The 22,530-nt window shown below is 42.8% G+C and overlaps 1 protein-coding gene across 1 annotated transcript in view; it reads left to right on the top strand.

The window, feature by feature from the left end:
* The first annotated feature begins 1,623 nt into the window (after positions 1–1,623).
* LOC141443578 (uncharacterized) overlaps positions 1,624–22,530 on the top strand; it is a 46,376-nt gene continuing 25,469 nt past the window's right edge. The window contains exons 1-4 of the mRNA XM_074108886.1: positions 1,624–1,966; positions 8,351–8,536; positions 9,024–9,183; positions 11,851–12,064. Coding sequence (XP_073964987.1) covers positions 1,645–1,966; positions 8,351–8,536; positions 9,024–9,183; positions 11,851–12,064 — 882 coding nt within the window. The 5' untranslated portion in view covers positions 1,624–1,644. The remainder of the gene's footprint in view (positions 1,967–8,350; positions 8,537–9,023; positions 9,184–11,850; positions 12,065–22,530) is intronic.

Here is a 22,530-nt window from a genome sequence, read left to right as displayed (position 1 = left end):
AACATTTGCCTTTCAAGTCTTTGATAGTAACAATGCCCGGTCGGCTAGTCGATGGTATTAGTACATTGTAGTGCTGCTGCCGTGTAGAAGTAATTTTGTTCATGGAGTCACTCTTTATATTTTCAAAATTCGTTAAAAGTTTATTTTCATTTTTTCCCAATTCAATTGCTGTAGCTATTTGAATAAGTTCGGAAAAGGTAGAGGTTTTGTTGTTTTGAAGGATTTTTGTGCGAATGTCTTCATCTTGTATACCTCTTATAAATTGCAAGCATAGAAGATTTTCAGATATGGATTTTTCGCAACCATGACATCGAAATTCGCAATTCAACGTTAGCTTTTTCAATTCAGTTGCATACTGTGCTATAGATTCGTCCGTATATTGTTTTCTTGTAATAAATTTATGTTGTAGTACCCAAATGCTCGGTTTTGGATCTAAAAATTCTTCAAGTGTCTGGGTTAGTTGTTCCAATTGCATTGTCATTGGGTTTTCTGGTGAGCATAGCACATATATCTGTTCATGGAGGTGAGGCGGTAAGGTGGATAGAAAAGTATACGTCTTCGTTTTCGGATCAGATATATTGTTCAAAGCTAAATATAGTTCCAGACGCTTAACGAAATTATTTATGGACTCTCCTTCATTGAACGGTTGGAATTGAAATTTCGGGGTAGTTTGATGCAATTGACTTACAGAAGGTGATACATTGACGTTGCTTGACGCACTTAAGAAGACTTGTGAGTCAATATTATTTTTGAAAGATAGCAATTTTAATTTCAATTGTATTGTTGTTTCCTCAAAATCTTGTCTGTATTCCACTTCACTGTTAATATTTTCCTCTTCCGTTTCTAATTCAATGTTCGATTGTAGTTCTTGAAATTTTTGTAAATTGTCCGTTAAAGATTGTATACGTACGTTGATTTCATCAATGTTGAAGTTTGCCTGGTTTGAAATTATGTTTTGCGTCTTTGTAAGTGTGCCGCGCAGCACTGCCCGCGCCCGACGGGCCTTTGATACATCGAATGGATTCATGGGTTCATAGAATCTCGTCGCCAGTGATAAATTCGTAACTCATATCAAATCATGAATTTATTGAATGACAGAATAACAAGTCACAGCGGTAACCCGAGTAACGAGGTATAGAGTTAAAGAGGTGATACGATGAAGGTATATATCAAGATCATTAAACTATTAAAGAAATTTTAAAACAGTTCTCTGAAAGCTGCATATAAGTACCCAAAAAATTACATTGCATCCTTATTTCTTATTGAAATAAGATGCAATAGGATGCAATGGAAATAAGAATGAAATTAAATAAACTTATTTCTTTTGACGATACCGTAGGGTATCGTAGAACTTGTAGAAGTTCTTTGCAAGGAACTTGCAGCAATAAAATAATCAAATTCCGCAAAGATCTCTTAATAATTCCTTGTTTATTTTCACCTTAGCGAAATCAGTCTTGATCACATTCACACTTTTTTATGAACAAACCAAAAGAACTCGAATAAGATAAGGCTGAAAACACTGTTTACAGCCGCCTTTCCTGTTTAAAAAATCAAACTATAAACAAACATGGCCGGTGAAACGTCAACGTCAAACTCGGTTCGTTCGGCGCGCGCGGCGTCCCGTTAAAAAGTATTTGAATTAAAATGTTAAAATTACCCGTAAAGAAATGCTTTTTCCTAGCGAAAGTATGTGTGCTACTCATGTTAGTCGTGACAATTTTAAGCCTTTTCGAGCAATGGCGCGGCGGAAAACGCGCGGCTCGCGCTCAGTTTACAGATGCGATGGAGGAGGAATACGAACGCCAGATCCTGGAGGATGAAGCCCGGATTATCCCTGGCCTTGGCGAGGGCGGTGCGGCCGCCTACCTCAGCCCTGCGGAGAAGGCGCTGGGCGCCGCGTCCGAGAAGAAATACGCCATCAACACCTATTTAAGCGACCGCATCTCATTCAACAGAACGCTCAAAGGTAATTTGTTTTTATCCGTATTCCGGCTTTAAAATAAACATTATCGTCACAGTCACAGTATCAGTACGCGGCCACAATTGGTATAGAAAGATGTAAATTGTGCTGCATATGTAAAGAAGTAATTTTGCATCGCAATTAGAGCGTGAGAAGTTTACGCAGCGTTTCTGTGCTTAATCGTAATTTCTAGTTTTATGAGAGAAAATTGATTTTGTGGGCTGAATCATTTGATTGAGAATTTATTCTGATCACGTTAAAGCATGAATATGGTTTGAATTGCTACCCCCATTTAAGTGTAAAGTTTTTTATCATGACATTTTAACATTCTACCCCTAATTGACATTAATTATGGGTTTAATCCTGCAAAAGAAATCTTATAAAGTGTATTATTCTATTAATAAATACCACTGTTGCAAAATGACCATTACTGCAGTCATCAATCTAGCAACCTGTCACTATTGTACCGTTTTTGTCAAACTTTAAACCTAAAATTGCTAAATGTGGCTCTGAAGCGGTAATGTTTTGTGTGCTCTGCAAATGGGGTCCTTGGGGTCATTCGGGAATATGTGTGTGATGTTTATGTTTCTGTGTGTATCAGTAATCCTAGTAAAATAATAATGATAATATTTTTTATTTTATTATTATTATTATTTATTATATGACTAATAGCTAAAGCTTCAACAACAACTTGTGCAGAATAATAACTTGTCAAGGTTTTTAAAGCAATTACACGATGTCTACACTTCCAAAAACTATGTTAAAATCTTATTTAACAAGTAATCTAAGAAGGTTTTTCCATTTTGAATGTAGACTGATAAAATTACGACAATTACGAAAACTTTAGTATTCACTAGCCATTACCCGGGACTCCGTCCGCGTAGAATTTGGTTTTCACTATCCCACGAAAACTATTAAATTTACTGGGATAACAACTTTACAACTATCCTATGTCCTTCCTCGGGACGCAAACTATGTATACCAAATTTCATCTAAATTGGTTCAGCGGTTTAGGCGTGAAGAGGTAACAAAAAAACAGACTTACAAACTTTTGCATTTATAATATTAGTGGGATTAATATTAGTCTGCAGATGCTCGTAGAGACATTCTTTGTCCAAGTATGTCAAATGTTGTTTTAGCTGGTTTTGAAAGCTTATTTAACCAGATGTGGCCCCTCTGTTGTCGTAAGACGCGTTGGGATTGTGGGTGATCATGGTCACAGCCCTTTAGGATGGACATACTTGCAAGCTAAATATACACAGATGTACCATAACATTGAAACTTGATATTTAGTGAAGATAAATCCAACAAAAATACTCCGAATAATATAAATGGTAAAGTTTGTAAGAATTTGTTACTCGCTCTAAAATGGCTGGACAGATGTGGGACGGGGATCACGGGGACCTCAAGTTTTTAAGATGAATAGAAGTACCTAATAATTTGTATGAGAACACATTTTTTATGACTATAAATACATAATTTGATTGTGTTGACTTAGAAGCTTAACTTTTTCACTATTCCAGGGGGTACATTCAGGGTACTCATTCCAATCGGTCCGAATCGTATGTAGGTGCAATACTACCCAGCCTATACACGTCCCACTGCTGGGCATAGTCCTCTCTGAATGAGAACACTTGGGCCGTAGTTCACACGCGGGCCCAGTGCGTATTGGGAACTTCACACGCAACATTAACTTTTTATGGTATTTTAGTACATTGTGTCTTAAGGGCGGTAAATAAGGAATTACGAACGAGAGTCTATTAGAAGTTTAATGAGTCGATGTTCGTAATTCTAGTACCGTCCGTGCGACATACAATGTTTTTCATCACATTTGCGACTAAAATTATATAAGTATTTGTAAAAGAAAAACTAATATTATTTCAAAAATTGCCGATACCGCTGACTACGCTCTTTGCTACCCTTGTGCGTATTTTCCTGTATAGCTGGATTTTCACAATACGAGCCATACTTGAGCAGGTATAGATTGCGAGCTACCGAGTTGTGAAGATATAATGGATTATCCAGGGCCCGCAATGTATTTGTACTCGTGAGAAATTTAATTGTAAAGCTCGGTTTACGCTTCATTGCGAGTGTGTAAAGCGAACGAGTCTGAAGTGCTCAATCAAGCGCAGCAATGTAAAGCAATTTGCACGACATTTGTTGCAGATCTAAACTGAGGCCTTATTGTCTAACTCGCGGAATCACAATCGCTTTCACCACTTCTTTCTGTCACACGGTGTACGATGACGGCAGAAAGAGATGGTGGATGCGATCGCATCTGCGCGTTAAGCCGAGTTTAGACTAGCAAGAAAAATCGTGCAAATTGCATTACATTGCAAGGCCGTAAAGCCAACGAGTTTGTACTGGTCAATCGAGCGCGCAATGTAATAGCCGTAACAGACGATCGAACGGTCCGGCGGACCGAGAGGGACACAACTGTCTGGTATGGATATCCCATTCTAACAGATGGCTGCGTTCCTCTCGGTCCGCCGGATTGTTCGATCGTCTGTTACGGCTATAATGCTACTCGCAGGATTTTTCTTGCAAGTCTAAGGGCCTGGACACATGTCGCCGGTACGGTGCCGTCTACGGTGTCACGGCGCGGCGCCGTCAAACGGCGTCGTGCCGAAACACGGTGCCGCCTACGGTGCCGTACACGGCGCCGCGAACGGCGTCGTACCACGGCGCGGTGCCGTGGTACGACGCCGTTCACGGTGCATCGCTTGGTAGTTTAACTAGTTTTCGTTTTGCTGCTGAACGCATAACACGCAAGTACAACCATCGGTTCAAATATACAAAACAATTGTCGTTTTAAATATATACAAGTATACAGTTTTTGCCTTGACATGGACCAAGAAAAACGTATTCTCCTGCTCCTACTGCTAAGACGACGAATGAAGAAAAAACAGAAACGAAGATATTGGGTGAATCCATACATGTCTTTAATGAACCATGATGGAGGTCATTTTAAGAGAAAATATGAAGGACTGAAAATATGTGGGGATGACAAATTTTACGAGTATTTTAGAATGACCATATCAACTTTTGAAGAACTGTTATCCAAGATAGCGAGTCGTATACAAAAGCAATACGTATTCAGAAAACCTGTTGAGCCTTTGGAAATGCTTGGACTAACTATAAGGTAAGAAATAAAATTAAACTACCAAGCGATGCACCGTGCACGGCGTCGTACACGGCACCGCGCCGTGGTACGACGCCGTTCGCGGCGCCGTGTACGGCACCGTACGCGGCACCGTGTTTCGGCACGACGCCGTTTGACGGCGCCGCGCCGTGACACCGTAGACGGCACCGTACCGGCGACATGTGTCCAGGCCCTAATAGCCGTAACAGACGACCCACCAGGCGTTACCAGGCGAAGGGATATATTCCTCCCACATCTTATATCGGTTACCGTAGTCAGGTTTTAACTCCAAACCTCCTACAAAATATTTTGTCGATCCCTGAAAATAGTATTTTATTATCTTCATTCACAACACGCTTCTAAATCGCGTAATATATCTTTGGCAGCTGTTTAGATTCACTTGAACTCTAATTTCAGTAAACTACGGAGAAATTGGAACACTTTCCTTAATTTCTATGAAACAGAAGTACATAGATCGAACAATTTTTTGATATTTTATAGATTTTGAGTGTTGAAAGGTAATATAATCTTAAACATTGCTAAATATTCATGCATTTTTGTGTATGACCAAAATTAGGATGTGGGTTGACATTATCCCATGGCCTTATTAGAGTTTAACTGTGCGGGAGCTATTCTTCCCATGGCCCGGTAAATTGTCTTGTCGTGTCATAAAAACTCGCGTAAGTAATAAAACTGTTTTTGTGTTCAACCTAGAGCGAATTCATGTACCTAGCTGTAAAATCGCCTTTTAAAGACTTTCCCTGAAGAATAAGATGTGGGAGGAGTATATCCCTTCGCCTGATCAAGAATATAATAAGACAAAATCGAGTATGACAGTTAATTACTTAGACAGGCGATGGGATAACCGTAACCCACATTTTTATTTCTGGTATAAAAGAACATCTCCGACTTTCGTAAATACATTTTTTACAAGGCGTTAAATACGGTTGTGACAGTATATAAAGTACGTATGAAGACACGCTAGTTATAAGGGGCCTGGTAACGGGTTAATCTCGCCCACGCCAAATTTAGGTCCTGCGCCGCCACAGAATCTTGCTTATTAAAGAAATTCGTTATCAGCAATCGCCGGTAATGACACGGCGTGTCGGCTGCGAATATCGCGATGCGTGAAATGCGCTGAGCTTATCAGTGCACTTTACTACTGCGGGTAGCGGCGGGTAGCGGCGGGTAGCGGGTAACACTGATAACATCGGAGTAAATGTGAACCCCCGCGACGGTGTCTAATTATTTGGATAACAACAATTGTCCTAATTTCACTTCGAATATGTTACATATAAACAAAATTCATGCGTGTTCAGTCATTATAAGAACGAAATTTATAACAACCGACAAGTATATATTTTCTGGGGACATAATAAGGCTGCATTTCCACCAAAGTGTGCGAGGAATGTGTTTTTCATGATCCAATAGAAACGCTTCGCTTACTTCTCGTACAGCACATCTCTGGTGGAAACAGCGCGGCGGAGCGAGGATATGGCAATGAAGCGTTTCTTCCTCGCAACACCACACACCCTCGCACATCTATTGGAAATACAGCTTTAAATTGAAGGAGGGAATTTGTAAATGTACAAAAGCGGAAAAGAAATAGCAATAGTTGCATTAAGGGAAGTAGAGTGAGATATCCATTGCAATTCACTTTTCGCGTTTACGTTATGCTCTATTCATGCTAACGAAGTAGAACTGAGAACACATCAACACAGTCACGCCTGATCGGTTCGAGTCACGCCGGTAACCAGCTGATTAGTTCGCGCTTTCAGCAGCGTGTCTCAGCTAATCACACGAGGCTGTGTTCTCGCAGCAATAGCTCGTTAACTTGATCAGAGTATCTACAAGGTGTTAATTAATAAACTGAAAGCCAACATCCCAACAGTAGGTATTGCTATTTTACAAGCTTTTTTACAGGCCTCCTATAGCAACCACATAAATGTACACAAATATTACAATATGGTACAAAATGATTTGAATTCATTAAAAATATTTTTCGTAAACAACCTAATACTGTACTATGATTTATTTTGTGGTAGCTCATCTAAATTCGCGGGGCCTGGAAAAGGGTTAACTTACAATGTATGTATCTATGTATGTCTGTCATCGTGTAATAATTAGCTTTATCCTAGTTTATTTATATGTGGCTGTTTATCCCATTGCCTATATTTATTTTAGACGTGTATTATATGTACGATAATGTGTATGTGTAGATGTGTTTTTGTTGCGTTTTAATTTTGTGATCTACTGTTGATGCACCACCTGCTGTGAACTAGTCCTTCCTTCTTTATGTAAAAAGGTTGCCTGGAAGAGATCGCTCTTAAGCGATAAGGCCGCCTATTGCTTACCTTGTAATTTTCTCTGTGTACCTTGTTTTCTGGATCGCTTACTATTTCTGGTGTACAATAAATAGTAATTGTATAGTATTGTATTGTATTGTACCTATGTGCTAGACCCGCACCTTGCGAGTTTAAATTGACCCACATTTGTCTTTTATTTTAATACCTTAATAATTTCTTAATAATTTGTACAGTTAGTTGCGCTTCGCTGTTTTGTTTTTAGATGAAATTAATAAACACTGAAAATCAGTCTGTAAACAGCAAGCAATGAATTGAATTGCGACAAATTGTAAACAAGGTCATTCACATTAGCACGAACACGTGATTGATATTGATAATTAACAAAGAAAATGACAACAACAGACGGGAAACTTGAGCCATTCTTCATCAATGTCCGGATGACTGATGATGAAAGTTATAGTGATGAATCAGGTAGATCTTGAATTACTTGGGTTCGGCGTCATTTCATAGCTTTGCTTTTCGGACGGACTGTTGTTAGCCTCAGATGGCTTTTACAGCTTACTGAAAAGAGGGCGAGCTGCCAGACGGGCCGCTCAGCAAGGGATAGTTTAACTTAGCATGCCAAAGGGTGCTCCTGTTGAGCCGATCTCGGACTTTGAACGCTAAGTATCTTCCCAAACCTGCCGACGTGGAATCGGCTTTAGCCGCTCAAAAAATTCTTTATGTCCACGCAATAAGAGCGAAAAAGACGTCGATCGGCTCGGCCGACGCGAAACGACGTTTACCGACGGGAGGACAACTTTTTCGCTAAAGCCGATTCCGCGTCGGTAGACTGGAACTTTTGGAATTTTTACACTACATCGTTGAGAAACGATAAGAAATTCGCCCCGCTCTGCTTCGTACATAGAGGTGAAGTTGAGTGTTATTCCTGTTTGCCGGCAGACCACCGCAATCCGGCGTGCAAGCGCGTGACGTACGACGCGGAGCTGCCGTCGGCGTCCGTCATCATCATCTTCCACAACGAGCCGTACTCCGTCGTGCTGCGGACCGTCTGGAGCGTGCTCAACACGGCGCGCCGCGACCAGCCCTGGCACCGCCATGCCAGCCCCGCAGACCGCGCCAAGCTGGGTGAGTGCCGCTAGCTGCCTACGGCCTCGCGGGCTAAGGGGCCTCGTGCCCGTAAATCCGTCGTCTAATTTGTAGTTTGCCACAGGTGTGTAGGGCTTTGCTCTAATGTGTGGTGTCAGTGGTGTGCCATCATAGAGCCTCGCAAAATATATTTTGCCCACGCCAAAAGGTCCTGCGCCGCCACTGGGCCCCCAGCGCGTGGAGGCCACGTCTTCCGATAGCTGCGCCATTGCTCTCCACATCTATCGAATGTCGAATCTGCCTAACTCAGTTTTATTTGACCTGGAAGGAAAATTTAACAAGTTTCATTGCCTTGCGTTGCGGCCGTTTGCTTGATCACGTCGAACTCGTTCGCCTTACGGCCTCGCAATGCAATACAACTTGCTCGGTTTTTCCTGCACGTGTAAACTGGCCCTTTCGTAGTAACTATTATATAGCCTTGTGCCGGGTGTGTGCATGCCTTAACCGTGCGCGTGTCGCACCGCAGGCTACCGCGGGCAGGACCCCGCGTCGGAGTTCGTGTACCTGAAGGAGATCATCCTCGTGGACGACAACTCGACGCTGCCGGCGCTGCGCGGCAAGCTCAGCCACTACGTGCGCACGCGCCTGCCGCCCGGCCTCGTGCGCGTCGTGCGCCTGCCCGACCGGTCAGTGCACACACACACACACACACACACAACAGCTACCCAATCAGAATCGATTAGATTCATGGCTTACCATAGAAACTGACATGAGTCGGTCGGTATTTCCATGTCGGTATTATCGGGCCGGGAAAGAGTGTCAGTGTCACCCTTACCTTACACGTTTCCATAGTGCTAAATAGTATATGCACATGCTGTATCTTTAACGCGCAGACGACGGATATTGAGCATTCGTTAGCCGCTCAGGACCTCTATGTGGGTAGGCTATGATAGTCCCCTACAGATTCAAGGCAAGAGGTCACGATGGACTCGTACCGTACCTGTCTCCCTTCAGAACGATACAAAATGCGACACCGATCGAGGAGCACCCGAGTGCGAGAACGAGAAGACAGGAAATTCATCGCGTTCTCGCTTTCTGCAAGGAAATACACAACCTGAGAACCCCAATACTCATTGTTTGATCGCTTCCGTTAGTCAGAGGAACATGTAACCTAGGTACACATAGATAGGTACGGTCAAAAACTTTAATTCATGGGCCACCATGAAACCTTTTCAAGGGAAAAGTCGTTACGATTTTCATTGTTAATTAATGCGATGTCACTATGACGTTTATTGTGAAATGGTTCCATGGTTGCTCATGAATTAAAGTCCTTGACCGTACTACAAGCCACCAATTGAATATTCACGGCAGCATGTGAGATTGAGTGTTGTTGCACCGTGCCGTGTGTCTTAGCACTTTGCCGAAGCGCGACCGAAATAACGCGGCTTATTTTATGTTGTGACGTATTCGGCTTATATTAATAAGACTAAGGGGCTGCTTCACCACCCATTGATTAATTTTATTTGACGGATAAATGTGATGCCCGCTTCGTCTATTCGAACAAAGCAAACAGAGACGGCATCACATTTATCCGTCAAATAAATTTAATCAATGGATGGTGAAGCAGGGGGTTAGTGTAGATTGCATGTCGCTCTAAAGAACCACGGGCATTACCAAGAGTTAACCCCTCGTATGCGGATGCACGGATCCGTGTAAAATTTAAGGCTATCTTTTTGTATTTTTTTGTAGACTAGAATCCACTGCTTTTAACCCCTCCCGCATACGAGGGGTGCACGCAGTTCCTTAAGCCTCGAGACAGCAGCGCCATCTACCGGCGACGCTACGAACCACGTCCTCCCCGTAGCTAGCTAATTGATACCAACGCCATCTGTCGTCCGATAGCTCGGGTCTGATCCGCGCGCGGCAAACTGGCGCGCGCGTGGCGAAGGGTGACGTATTGGTATTCTTGGACTCCCACTGCGAGGGCGCCCCCGACTGGCTACGGCCGCTCCTGCAACGACTCAAGCATGCCCCTCATGCGGTAGTCAAGCCTATCATCGACATGGTAGAAGCCAAAACGTTTGAGTACGAACACGGTAGTAACGCGGTCAACTTTGAGGTGATTCGCCTTAAGTACACGGTTTGTAGAGCTCAGGGGATCAACTAGCTCCATTTTGTCTCATTTCATTTGAACTAGATGGTATATCACGGGGTGCAGTTTGCGAGGCTAGATTCGGGTTGCCGTTTTGGGTATATTCCGACCACCATCATACTAAATAGCAAAACTAACAAGCGCGAGTTTCTCGGACGAGTAGTCGTAAGAACGCGTCAATGAGGGTTTTCACAAATATCGCTAGATGGCGTTAGTATCGTGAAGTCCTATTGACGTTTGACGTCTGCTCGTGATTGGTTAAAAAACTAAATGAGCCAATCGCAAGCAAACGTCGATCGTCAAATGGACCTCACTAACGCCATCTAGCGATATTTCGCCTCTGTGAAAACCCTCATTTGCCCCATGCATACTTCTCAACCATAGGCGTGCATTGGGTCAAATCCAGGGTAGGCAGCGCCAGTTTGCGCCGCAGCACCGCACCGCACCGCTACATACAGCAGGGTACCAGCGTCCTGCTGCGTACTCAATGCACGCCACTGCTCTCAACTCTGGCATTTTTCTAGTGACGAATTTGGGGACATTCATAACATAAACCAGCTATTTTGTACATTATCGCCACTCCTTTGTTCGCTCTGCGAAGTTCTGGGATTTTTTTGCCACTTATACGTAGAGCAAAAAAACTGAAAAAAAAACCAGTAGTTCGAATTGTGAACAAAGGGTGCGGACGACTGGGAATACATGATTTTTTGACTATTTTTTATACTCCCCTACAGATGACACTTGTTAAGATTCTTTACTACCCTCTCGAGACCCTCCCTCTACGATCATCACATGATACACAAAAGCCCCATTAAAATTAAGATAGAGCTTAAAAACTCACTTTACCAATAAATAACAAAAAAAAACTCAAAAGTTATTGGCAAATAGCCCTGCAAGCTCGTTACTCAAAAGTACAGCGCCATCTGTAGCCTGACGCATATACCGCGTGGTTCAACGCCATTTATTGTCAACTACGTGCAGTGTAACAAAATGTAGTATGTGGCAAAATAATGACATTGCAAATCCCAAAACTAATTGACCAACAGCCCTGCAGACGTTTCGTTCGTTAAACGTACAGCGCCATCTCTGGGCTACCACATTGATATATCGTATCGCAGAGGAACGCCATCTGCCGTCATGTAGATGCACTGTAGGTGTAAACCCAGCGCCACCTGTCGCCCAACGGCCGAACTTGCTGCAGGGTAGGGCTGACGCGCGCGCGGCTGGCGGGCGCGCGGTTCGCGGGCGGCGACGTGCTGATATTCCTGGACGCGCACTGCGAGGGGCAGCCTGATTGGCTGCGGCCGCTGCTGCAGCGCGTCAAGGACCAGTCCACGGCCGTCGTCGTGCCCATTATAGACGTGCTGGACTCCGGCACCTTCTACTATAGCGTGCAGGACCCACGTATATTCCAGGTGCGGCGCTAGCGCACTAGTACACTCACCGGCACCAATATCTGACAACAAAGCGTGCATTAATATCTGATACGACTGTTTCTGGGGCCAGTAGGACGTGTCAGATATGTTTGCTCCGCTCTGGCAGATATTAATGCAGGTGGCTGTTGCACTGTTACACTGTTTGATTTTGAGTCCTTTTAGGCACTGCCAGCACTGAAAGCTAGAAGGCTCCAGATTGAGGCACGCTTTGTACAAAGTAACGCGGTTCTTGTCTTTACACGTATTTCACGGGGCTGAAAACGATGCTAAAAGTAGCTCCCGATTGCACCAACGGTTGTTCCTTGTAAATAATACTTTTCTTGATATGCTTAGAGTGATATGTCTCTGTAAAAACATTTCTGAAAAGAAGAAAATACAGTAAACACATAGGTAAGTCGTTCAGTTAGCCCGCGCGAACAGTTATCGTGCGCGGTCGACACGAAGATTAGTATGAATAAAGAGAAGTATAAGTACACAAGTTTCTGTTAAAAAAATAATTTTTAATACAAGCTTTAAAAGCTGTACTTTTAGTTGACTGTACTTGCATTGTCTTCCAACTTGCATATCTACATATACATCAAAACACCAATAGAATCGCTTAATTTACCTATCCTCGCTCCGCCGAGCTATTTCCACTAGAGATGTGCTGTGCGAGGATGAAAATGAAGCGTTTCTATTGGTTAATGAAAAACACATCCTCGCACATTATTGGTGGAAACGCATCTTCAAAGGGATTGACGATCTCTTTTCATTATGAAGCATTTGTTTGAAATATTAGAAGAAGCTGGTACTTTTTTTTATTCACACATGCCATCGAAACAGCCGTCTTGAACCGACGTCGGCAAGCCAATTTAGATATGTAAGTAAATCGTGGAAGCATTACATTGCCGCGCTCGTTTGACTACTTCAGACTCGTTCGCGTTACGAACACGCAGTGTAAATGGTCTCTACACATTACACCGTATCATTCCATGACCGTAATAGGAACGAAAATACAAACTGAAACATGGATGCACAGACAAAACCCAGAAAAAGAGACCAGCGCTGGTAATCGAACCCAGGTCCTCAGCAATCCGTGCTGCGTGCCATACCCCTACACCACCACTGGACAGGAGTCTAGCTAGACACAAATTTCTCCCGTGCACCACACATTTCAGCCTGCTTTTTTTCCTTTCTTAGCCACTTAAGCAGCGACACTAGCGTCATCTATGTTTTAGCTCTCATCGAGAGACGTCAACACTCCTTCGGAACTAAACGCTCACCCGGACAAGAGATGTCGCTATTAAGCAATTAAATTAAGATTGTTTTTTGGAGTCTTTTTGTGTTTTTTTTTTATTTCAACTCCAAATTTGTTACTGGATTTCACGGGATGACCGTAAAAGTAACAAATTTAGAGTTGAATTAAAAAAAAACATAACCAACATAAAGTTGGAAAACCCCCGACATTGTCTCTTCAAAGTTTAATATCTCAAAAACGGCTAAACCGATTTTGATAAAACATGTCTAAGAACCATCGCTAGAAAACCTGCTATCAAATAAAAAGAAACCGCATTCAAATCGGTCCACCCGTTTAAGAGCTACGGTGCCATAGACAGACAGACAGACACACATAACGGTCAAACTTATAACACCCCTCTTTTTCCGTCGGGGCTTCAAAAAGACTCCAAAAACCAATCTTAACGTAATAGGAGCGTTTTTTTTATTCGACTGGATGGCAAACGAGCAAGTGGGTCTCCTGATGGTAAGAGATCACCACCGCCCATAGACACCTGCAACACCAGGAGGATTGTCAAACGGAATGTCAAACGCATACACGACACGCGACTTCGACGATTGGTTACGAAACGTGCTAGTGGGCTCAGTCTCATACTTTTCGACACAAATAGTATATTTTTGCCTGACACGTTCCTATTACGGTCATGGTATGATACGGTGTAATGAGTAGAGGCCTTTATGCAACTTGCACGATTTCTCCGAAAGATTTTAGGGCTTTAGTAAGGTGCCAGCCGGCTATACTTCAACCTTATTTAAATGGAGAGAGAAATTGCGGCCGGAGTTGCGGTACATCGCAGTCTATAGCCCAGTTTGGACATGCAAGAAAAATCCTGCAGGCTGCGCTCGATTGCCCACTTCCAACTCGTTTCCTGTACGACTTCGCAATGTAATACAACTTGCACCGTTTTTCTTGGAGGCACAGATATAGATTACACTAGATTACGCAAATGCATCTACTTCGCGTGTCCGAACCCCGACCAAACGTCGGGGTTGGCCCCATACAAAGACTGACCGCTAAGCTAACTGACTAATCATGACTAGTGACTGACTCGAGCCCCACGGCGCGGGCGGGCGGCGCATTTGAATCGATTTTGCGCGGACATCGGGGAATTCAAATCGCTAATTCGCTCTTTAGCCGTCACAGTAGATATAAAAAAGTGACACGGTTGGTTTTCATACAGATTGAGGTGTTTGCGTTATCTAGTGTAATCTATATCTGTGCTTGGAGGTCTAAACTGAGCTTAAGATCGATGACTTATTAATTCAAAACCGCAATATAACAAAACTTACCTGATATTTCTCGCAGCGTATAAATTAGGTTTTCAAGCGGACGACTTGTAACTCAAAACGTGTGGAAGCTCTTTTTATGTTAACAAATCATTTTAGTTGTATTCATCTGAATTTCTCATCTTTCACTACAGTCATGAGTGTTGTGTGTAAATCATCTTTGTGTGGATCACTGTTTTTGTTTCTTTTGGCGTGCAAAATCTGCTTCCAAAACTGTATTTTCATGGAGAGCTTTTGGTTTACAACATTTTTACTGTTTACTTATCTGTGGCAAAGTTTAAGTATTTTTTTTACGAGATCACAGCCAACTAAAATTAAAAAAATAACAGTCGGATTAAAAAAAAACTTTTTTGAAAATTACTCAACTCTAAATTTGACAGGTAGCGAGTGAAGACATCAGTAAATCCAAAATTAATGTCCATTAAATCGTATAGTCAAAGTCAAAGTCAAAATATCTTTATTCAATTTAGGCTATAACAAGCACTTATGAATGTCAAAAAAAATCTACCACCGGTTCGGAAAAACCTCTGCTGAGAAGAATCCGGCAAGAAACTCAACGAGGTAATATGTGGTACGGGGCCGCACACAATAGAAAATAGAGATAGGGGATCCCATTATGTGCAGTCGTATCTAGACTTTACAACCTTCTCGCTGCAATTCATGTTTGAACTTTTGTATAAAATTGTCAGAAGTCATACAGTGAGAAGGTACTAAAGTAAAGATTTCTCGGACCTGGACTGTACAAGGATGATAGAGTGCATGCAGACAGACAGGGTCAGCAGGGCTACTACGAAACTCGAAACTGGAAGTTCGTGTCGTGCGGTCCCTCTGACACTTACACTATTTAATACGAGAGCAAGAGGGACGGTACGATACGAACTTCGAGTTTCGAGTTTCGTAGTAGCCCTGCACATGTGCGGGTGTCGCGGGGTGGAGACAGGCGGTGCAAATTACGGATTAAAAAATCTAGTGGTGCATTTAAGCGCTGACAACGTCAACAAAGAGAAGATAGTAAACACTGGCACCAGTTGCAACGGGGTCCTGATTTAGGTACTAACCTACGCCACGTGTCACAAAATAGAATGGGCATACCCCATTAGTGCACAGATAAAAAGGATTGCAGATTCACCTGGAACCACAAAAATCAGTACCTAGGTACCATCAGCCAAATATTATGGTCAACCACCCTAAAGTTGATAATCGTTTGCATGTCATAATCATAAAACAATAATGCAAATAGACGTATATGTCAACTTGAAAGTTCGACTTTAGCGACATATTCATTTGATAGGAACTTGTTTAAAGATTGATAGACCACTTATTTGGCTGATGGTACTTTGGCAATCTTCGTATGCGCAGGTGAGGGTTGACAAATGCTGGACTAAACGGAATGCAAGCACCATCGCAATGAAGACCTTATTGCGCTAGATACTAGATAGAACATGCAATGCAAGACACGTAAAAAGCTAACTGACTCGGCTACGTCTGGCAATGACAGCTCAAGATTTTACCCGCGCAAATGTACAGCCTTGTTATTGGCTGAAATGGTTGCGCGCCTTCCAAAAAAATCATTATGGAATCAAATTCCGTCAGCAGTGTTGAACACTTGTGTTGAGTGTTCCCATTGCAGACAACTTTGACATCGGGGCTATCAAGAGAAGGGCTTATACTTTCTTCGAAGGCCGGCAACAGACCAATGACTGACTCTCCTCGAGTTGTTGGTACTCATGGCCGGTGGTGATAATTGCCCATCAGATTACCCGGAAGCTCGTTTTTCTCCCTCTCATAATAAAATAAAAAAATAAAAAAACGTAAGTTATATTTATGTTAGAAGTGTCGTTGCGTCGCAGGCAGGGTCTGATGCGCGCGCGGCTGGCGGGGGCGCGGGCGGCGCGCGGGGAGGCGCTGGTGTTCCTGGACGCGCACTGCGAGGGGGGGCCCGACTGGCTGCGGCCGCTGCTGCAGCGCCTCAGACACAAGCGGGACGCCGTCGTCACGCCCGTCATCGACGTCGTGCACGAGACCACCTTCCAGCTCGACGCTGACCACCAACACTTCCAGGTCTGACCTTCAGTACCCGGTGGAAGTGTCTCGAGCATGACCAGCACCTAGTGGTGTCCTGGCACTTCCAGGTCTAACCATGAGTGGTGGTGGAATAGAATCGTCGTCAAGTATAGTTATTTGGCTTGTGAACTTCGCTACAGGAGTTATAATGCCATGTAGTTAATATACTAACCAGAACGATTACCCACTGGTGGTGGAGTACAATCATCGTCAAGAACTTCAAGCATCATCCTTCGGCATGTAAACTTAGCTGCAGAAAATGTGCTGTTCTGTAGTTACTAACCAGCACTTGCAGGTCTAACCATGACTGCTGATGGAATAGAATCGTCGTCAAGCATTACCTATTATTTGTGCTTGTGAATTTTGCTACAAAAGTTGTAATACCATGTAGTTAAGATACTAACCAGAATGAACACCCACTGGTGGAAGTACTATGCTTCTCGAGCATGACCAGTATAAAGAGGAATAAGTCGAGCATCGTTCCTGCGGGGCTGGCCAGCTGCAGAGGTGCTGTCATGTAGATAAGATACTAACCAATACTTCCAGAACTTCGCTAAAGAAGTTGTGGTATCTTGTAGTTAAGATACTAACCAAACCATTACGCAGTGGTGGAAAAATGCCACTCCTAAAGCATGGCCCTTCTGCATGTAAACTTGCCGCAGAAAATGTGCTGTTCTGTTGTTAGGATACTAACCAGCACTTCATCGTCCAAGTGTAACCATGGCAGGCACTGGTGGTGGAATAGAATCGGTGTCAAGAATAGCTCCGGGTGGGGATTTAAAGCTACAGTGGTTGTGCTATCCTGTAGCTAGGATACTAAAACAAAGAAAGAAAGAGCTGATCGCTCGTCTAGAATAGAAAGGTGTTGGAAACCATACACGTTTACGGATAACAGAAGTTTTTGTGCTAACCTGCTGTATTCGGACCACTAACACAGAACTGTCGTGATCAGGAAAGGAATGCCAGTTGTTTGTCTAGAATAAAGGTGGTGGAGAAACATTTGTCTTCGATTGTTGTTGTTGTGTATAACCAGCATTCGATAAATTTAGCACTAGCACAGGACTTTACCGCATGCTCTCTACCAAAAGTCGTGACGTTTACGGCACGTCGCTGCGATTCCGCACCGTCTGCGTATTTTAAGCAGCGGTGTGGAGGGCATACAATAAAAATGGTGCGCATACGGTGCGTCACTGCGATTCCGTACCGTCACCGTTTTTAAAGCAACGGTGTGGCCTCTCCTTAAAAGTACTTACCCAAGTGTAGGGTTGAATTTTAATTGGCAGGTAGTTGAATAAATTACTTAACATTTAATAGCACGTTAATATGTAAATGGTGATGGGCTTATCAAGACAAACGAAGAGTAGCTTAAACAATATTAATTACGTTTAGCAAAAACAATTGACACCAATTGACCTAGTCCCAAAGTAAGCAAGGACACTCTTGGTATCCATACTAAGCAACGGTTAAATGTGATGCCGTCTCAGTCTATTCGAACAAAACAAATAGAGACGGCATCACACCTAACCGCCAGTTAACACTAATCAATGGATGGTGAAACAGCCCCTTAATTTAATAGATTCATTACATACTTAAATAATCTTCCACGATCGGGGATAGAACCCGGAACCTCAAGCTTTGCAGTCAGGTTCTGTTACCACTAGACTATCGAGTCGTCAAAGGTGTGCGTACTTAACTGCATGACACTCAAACAACTATTCCAAATCGCCCACAATACCATGTCGTCAACGTACCTAAAATAAGCTCAAGCTGCTGGGCCGTTTAATGAAGATAGTATCAGTTTTTACTTGTGATATTTGAAGCGTGGAGCATTTATAATGTAACTAGCTGGTGCCCGCGGCTTCGCCCCCGGTGTAGTTATAAGAACCTTCTCCTGGCAATAGCAAACGCAACAAAAAAAGAATCAGCGAAATCGGTTCAGCCGTTTACGCGTGATGCCGTGACCAAGGGAATAGGGATTCATTTTTATATATTAAAAGATGACACTATGAAATGTTAATACCTAAACAGGCAATGTCATTAAACCATTATGAAGCACGTGCTTCAAATAATTACAAGGAATAAATGCTTATACATTTTCTTTAGCCAGGCCACAAGTGGGATCTTTGAAATTTTGGATCTACAAATAAAATGATACTACCATGTCTTGTCTTATTTTAATAACAATACAATCTTGTGTTACAGTGAGGGTTTTATGACAGGTGGAATATCGCTAGATGGCGTTAGTATCGTAAGGTGCGTATGACGTTACAGGTGCGGGCACATGCAGTCGCTCGTCGCTCGTTTGCAGCGATAAATCTGGTCACGTGACCCCATTTTGAATGTGATTTTGAATTTCCCGCGACTCAAAAAAGTAGCGTCAAGTCGCCGCGTCGAGCAGCAGCGACAAGATGGCTGCTTGCAGGAATGATCTTGGCCTTGGAAGCTGATTTCTTAATCTCATTTAGTAGCAGTCGTGGCAGTGGTACAAAAAAAAGGAATTGGAGTGATAAAAAATATGTGTTTTTGTCGAAATTGAAGTGGTTTTTTTTTCAGCGATAAAGCTTAACATTTTCAGCTTTATCGCTATATGCCACGTGATCAGATTTGACGCTGGAAACGAGCGACGAGCGACTGCATGTGGCCGCGCCTTTAACCAATCCCAAACAACACAAATGTCAAAGTTGTCAAACGGACAGCTCACGATACTAGCGCCAACTAGCCCGTCTCAGAAACCCTCTTGCTATCTCTTTCTGGGGCTGAGCCTTCCGGGAGAACTGCACATAGCCTTCTAGCTTGGTACTTCCGGTAGATCACTTCACTAAAACTAGTTACGATTAGAATTTAAGTACTAACTAGCTTAATAGATACCTACTTAGTGAGTTGTTCTAACTTTAGCATTTTGATGTATTCGGTTGTAATGTACGTGTTTCTGGAATTTGATAATTGCCGCATGCCACAAGCCAGTTGCCGCATGGGACATGCCGCACGACACATGTCGCATGCCACAGCGAGGGCTGGCAACATGATAAAGTATATCCGAAAATAGTTCCATAGAAAAGTATGTGTGTTATGGCCTTGAGTATGTATATTGAAATACTTATAAAATTGGGTGCTGTTAAAGTACGCCAGGTAGTTGTCGTCCGGGGAAGTATGGCAAAAATGCACGCCGTGATAATTCGTAATGTTCAATAATTTGTATACATTACACGAATTATCTGATCATGCATTATATTGTATTTCGATCCAATTTATGAAAAGTGTAAACAAAGACGCCATTTATCCGACCACAGACATTCAATGATAATTAATGTATAATAATTAATCTGTTCAGTAAATCGATTAATCTATTAATTGAATAGATCAAAGTATTTTTGCCTATTTTATTATTTACAATACTTGATTTCATTCCAAAGACTGTTTATTGAATTATAAAAGCAGTAACTATATTTTAATTTTAAGGAAATTAAATAAAAATCGCTTATTCATCCGCGCATTAATCGATTTTTAAAATGTAAAATTTTTCACCATCTCTACGCTACTCTATGCTACTAAAAAAGTGATTAGACATCTAGTTAAAAGACGAATTATAGATAAATGTGTTATTGATTCGATCCAGTGGGTGTTTATACAAGAATTTTGATGAAATCGGTTTGTTTACACTTTTAATAAATTGGATAGGCATAACGTATATTCTTGGAAATTCTGTGTTCGTCCCGTTCATGCTACAGTACATTCTTGGCATGGACAGGACGTTCCGGTCGCATTGGTATGCACAGTGTCATTTCCGCGCTGGCACACGCTAGAGAAAATATATTCGTATGTGACTACACAGAGAACTCTAGTTTGATTTATACAGTCAGCAACAGAAGTGGATGAGCGGTTACGGTGCTCAAAACGGACAGTCAAGGAAATTAATTTACGTCCCAGAGTACCTTTTCATAATAATTTTTATCATTTATTTATTTACTAGCTGGCCCGCAAACTTCGTTCTGCATTAAAATCAATTTATATTGTTTACTTATTAGCCATGTACTTTTTTTTATAGTGAGGATCAATGCGAGCACGCAAGCGAGGGAGCAAGCATGCATGCAAGCCAGTATGCAAGTAACATGCACGCATGCGAGATGCAAGCAAGCATGCAACCAAGTATGCAAGCAAGTATGTATGCAAGTAACAATGCATGCAAGCGAGCACGCAATGAAGCATGTATTCAAGCAAGCATGCAAGCAAGCATGCAAGCAAGCATGCAAGCAAGCATGCAAGCAAGCATGCAAGCAAGCATGCAAGCAAGCATGCACGCTAGCGAACATGGAGGCATGTTACCAAAGCATGCATGCAAGCAAGCTTGGAAGCAGGCATGCAAGCATGCAAGAAAGCATGCACGCTAGCGAACATGGAAGCATGTAACCAAGCAAGCATGCACGCTAGCGAAACATGGAAGCATTAACCAAGCATGCATGCAAGCAAGCATGCAAGCAAGCATGCACGCTAGCGAACTGGAAGCATGTAACCAATCATGCAAGCAGGCATGCAAGAATGCAAAGCTTGGAAGCAGGCATGCAAGCATGCACGAGAAGCATGCACGCTAGCGAATATGGAAGTATGTAACCAAGCATGCATGCAAGCAAGCATGCACGCTAGCGAACATGGAAGCATGTAACCAATCATGCAAGCAGGCATGCAAGAATGCAAGCAAGCATGGCAAGCAAGCATGCACGCTAGCGAACATGGAGGCATGTTACAAAGCATGCAAGCAGGCAAGCAAGCATGCAAGCAAGCATGCACGCTAGCGAACATGGAGGCATGTTACAGCATGCATGCAAGCAAGCATGCAAGAAAGCATGCACGCTAGCGAACATGGAAGCATGTAACCAAGCATGCAAGCAAGCATGCAAGAATGCAAGCAAGCATGCACGCTAGCGAACATGGAAGCGTGTAACCAAGCTTGCATGCTAGCAAGCATGCAAGCCAGCATGCAAGAAAGCAAGCAAGCGAGTATGCAAGCAAGCAAGCAAAGCATGCAAGCTGGCATGCAAGCAAGCATGCAAGAAAGCAAACAAGCGAGTATGCAAGCAAGCAAGCAAGCATGCAAGCCGAGCATGGAAGCAAGCAAGTCTACAGAAATCTAGGCTATCTACACTAAATATAATGATGTAGAAACTTATCTGTTATAATTAAATTCTGGTGATGATGCCGCATATGATGAAAATTAATTAATTTTCACTACCTAATATATCAGAACAAGATTTTTTGGGGTACTTTAAATATATATAATATATATATTAATTTCACCAATGGTATTAATTCACTTTGCCATTTGCGCAACACAATCCAGCGGCTTCATTTTTGTACTTCAATGCCTTACAATGTGGGCAAACTGAGTTCATAGATCAATAGCAACGCATTGCTAGGCACTGTAGTCAATTGTAACATTGTAATTTAAAGCAGCTCGATTGAAACTTACAAAATTATTAGCTGCATTCAGCTCATTACGCTCTGCACGGGTTTGTGCTATCCGAATCCTTTCAATTTCATTTCGCTCTTGACGTTGCTGGGCTGTTCGATTACTCTGATAATTACTTGGTTTGTAGCATTTCGAGTTCTTTCGACCCAAATTGCTTCGCCCTCGTCTTATAGGTGGCATGAGTCATCATGTCAGCCGAAAGACGTCCACTGCTGGACATAGGCCTCCCCCAAGGCTCTCCACTCAGACCGGTCTTGTGCTTTCCGCATCCACCGGATCCCGCGATCTTAACCAAGTCGTCGCTCCATCTTGTTGGAGGCCTACGACAGCTCGTCTCCCGGTCCGCGGATGCGGT

The sequence above is a fragment of the Choristoneura fumiferana genome, chromosome 27 (genome assembly GCF_025370935.1).
Source record: "Choristoneura fumiferana chromosome 27, NRCan_CFum_1, whole genome shotgun sequence".
Classification (NCBI taxonomy): domain Eukaryota; kingdom Metazoa; phylum Arthropoda; class Insecta; order Lepidoptera; family Tortricidae; genus Choristoneura; species Choristoneura fumiferana.
Note: the sequence above shows the minus strand (reverse complement) of the source record. Positions and strands in the feature narration are given on the sequence as shown.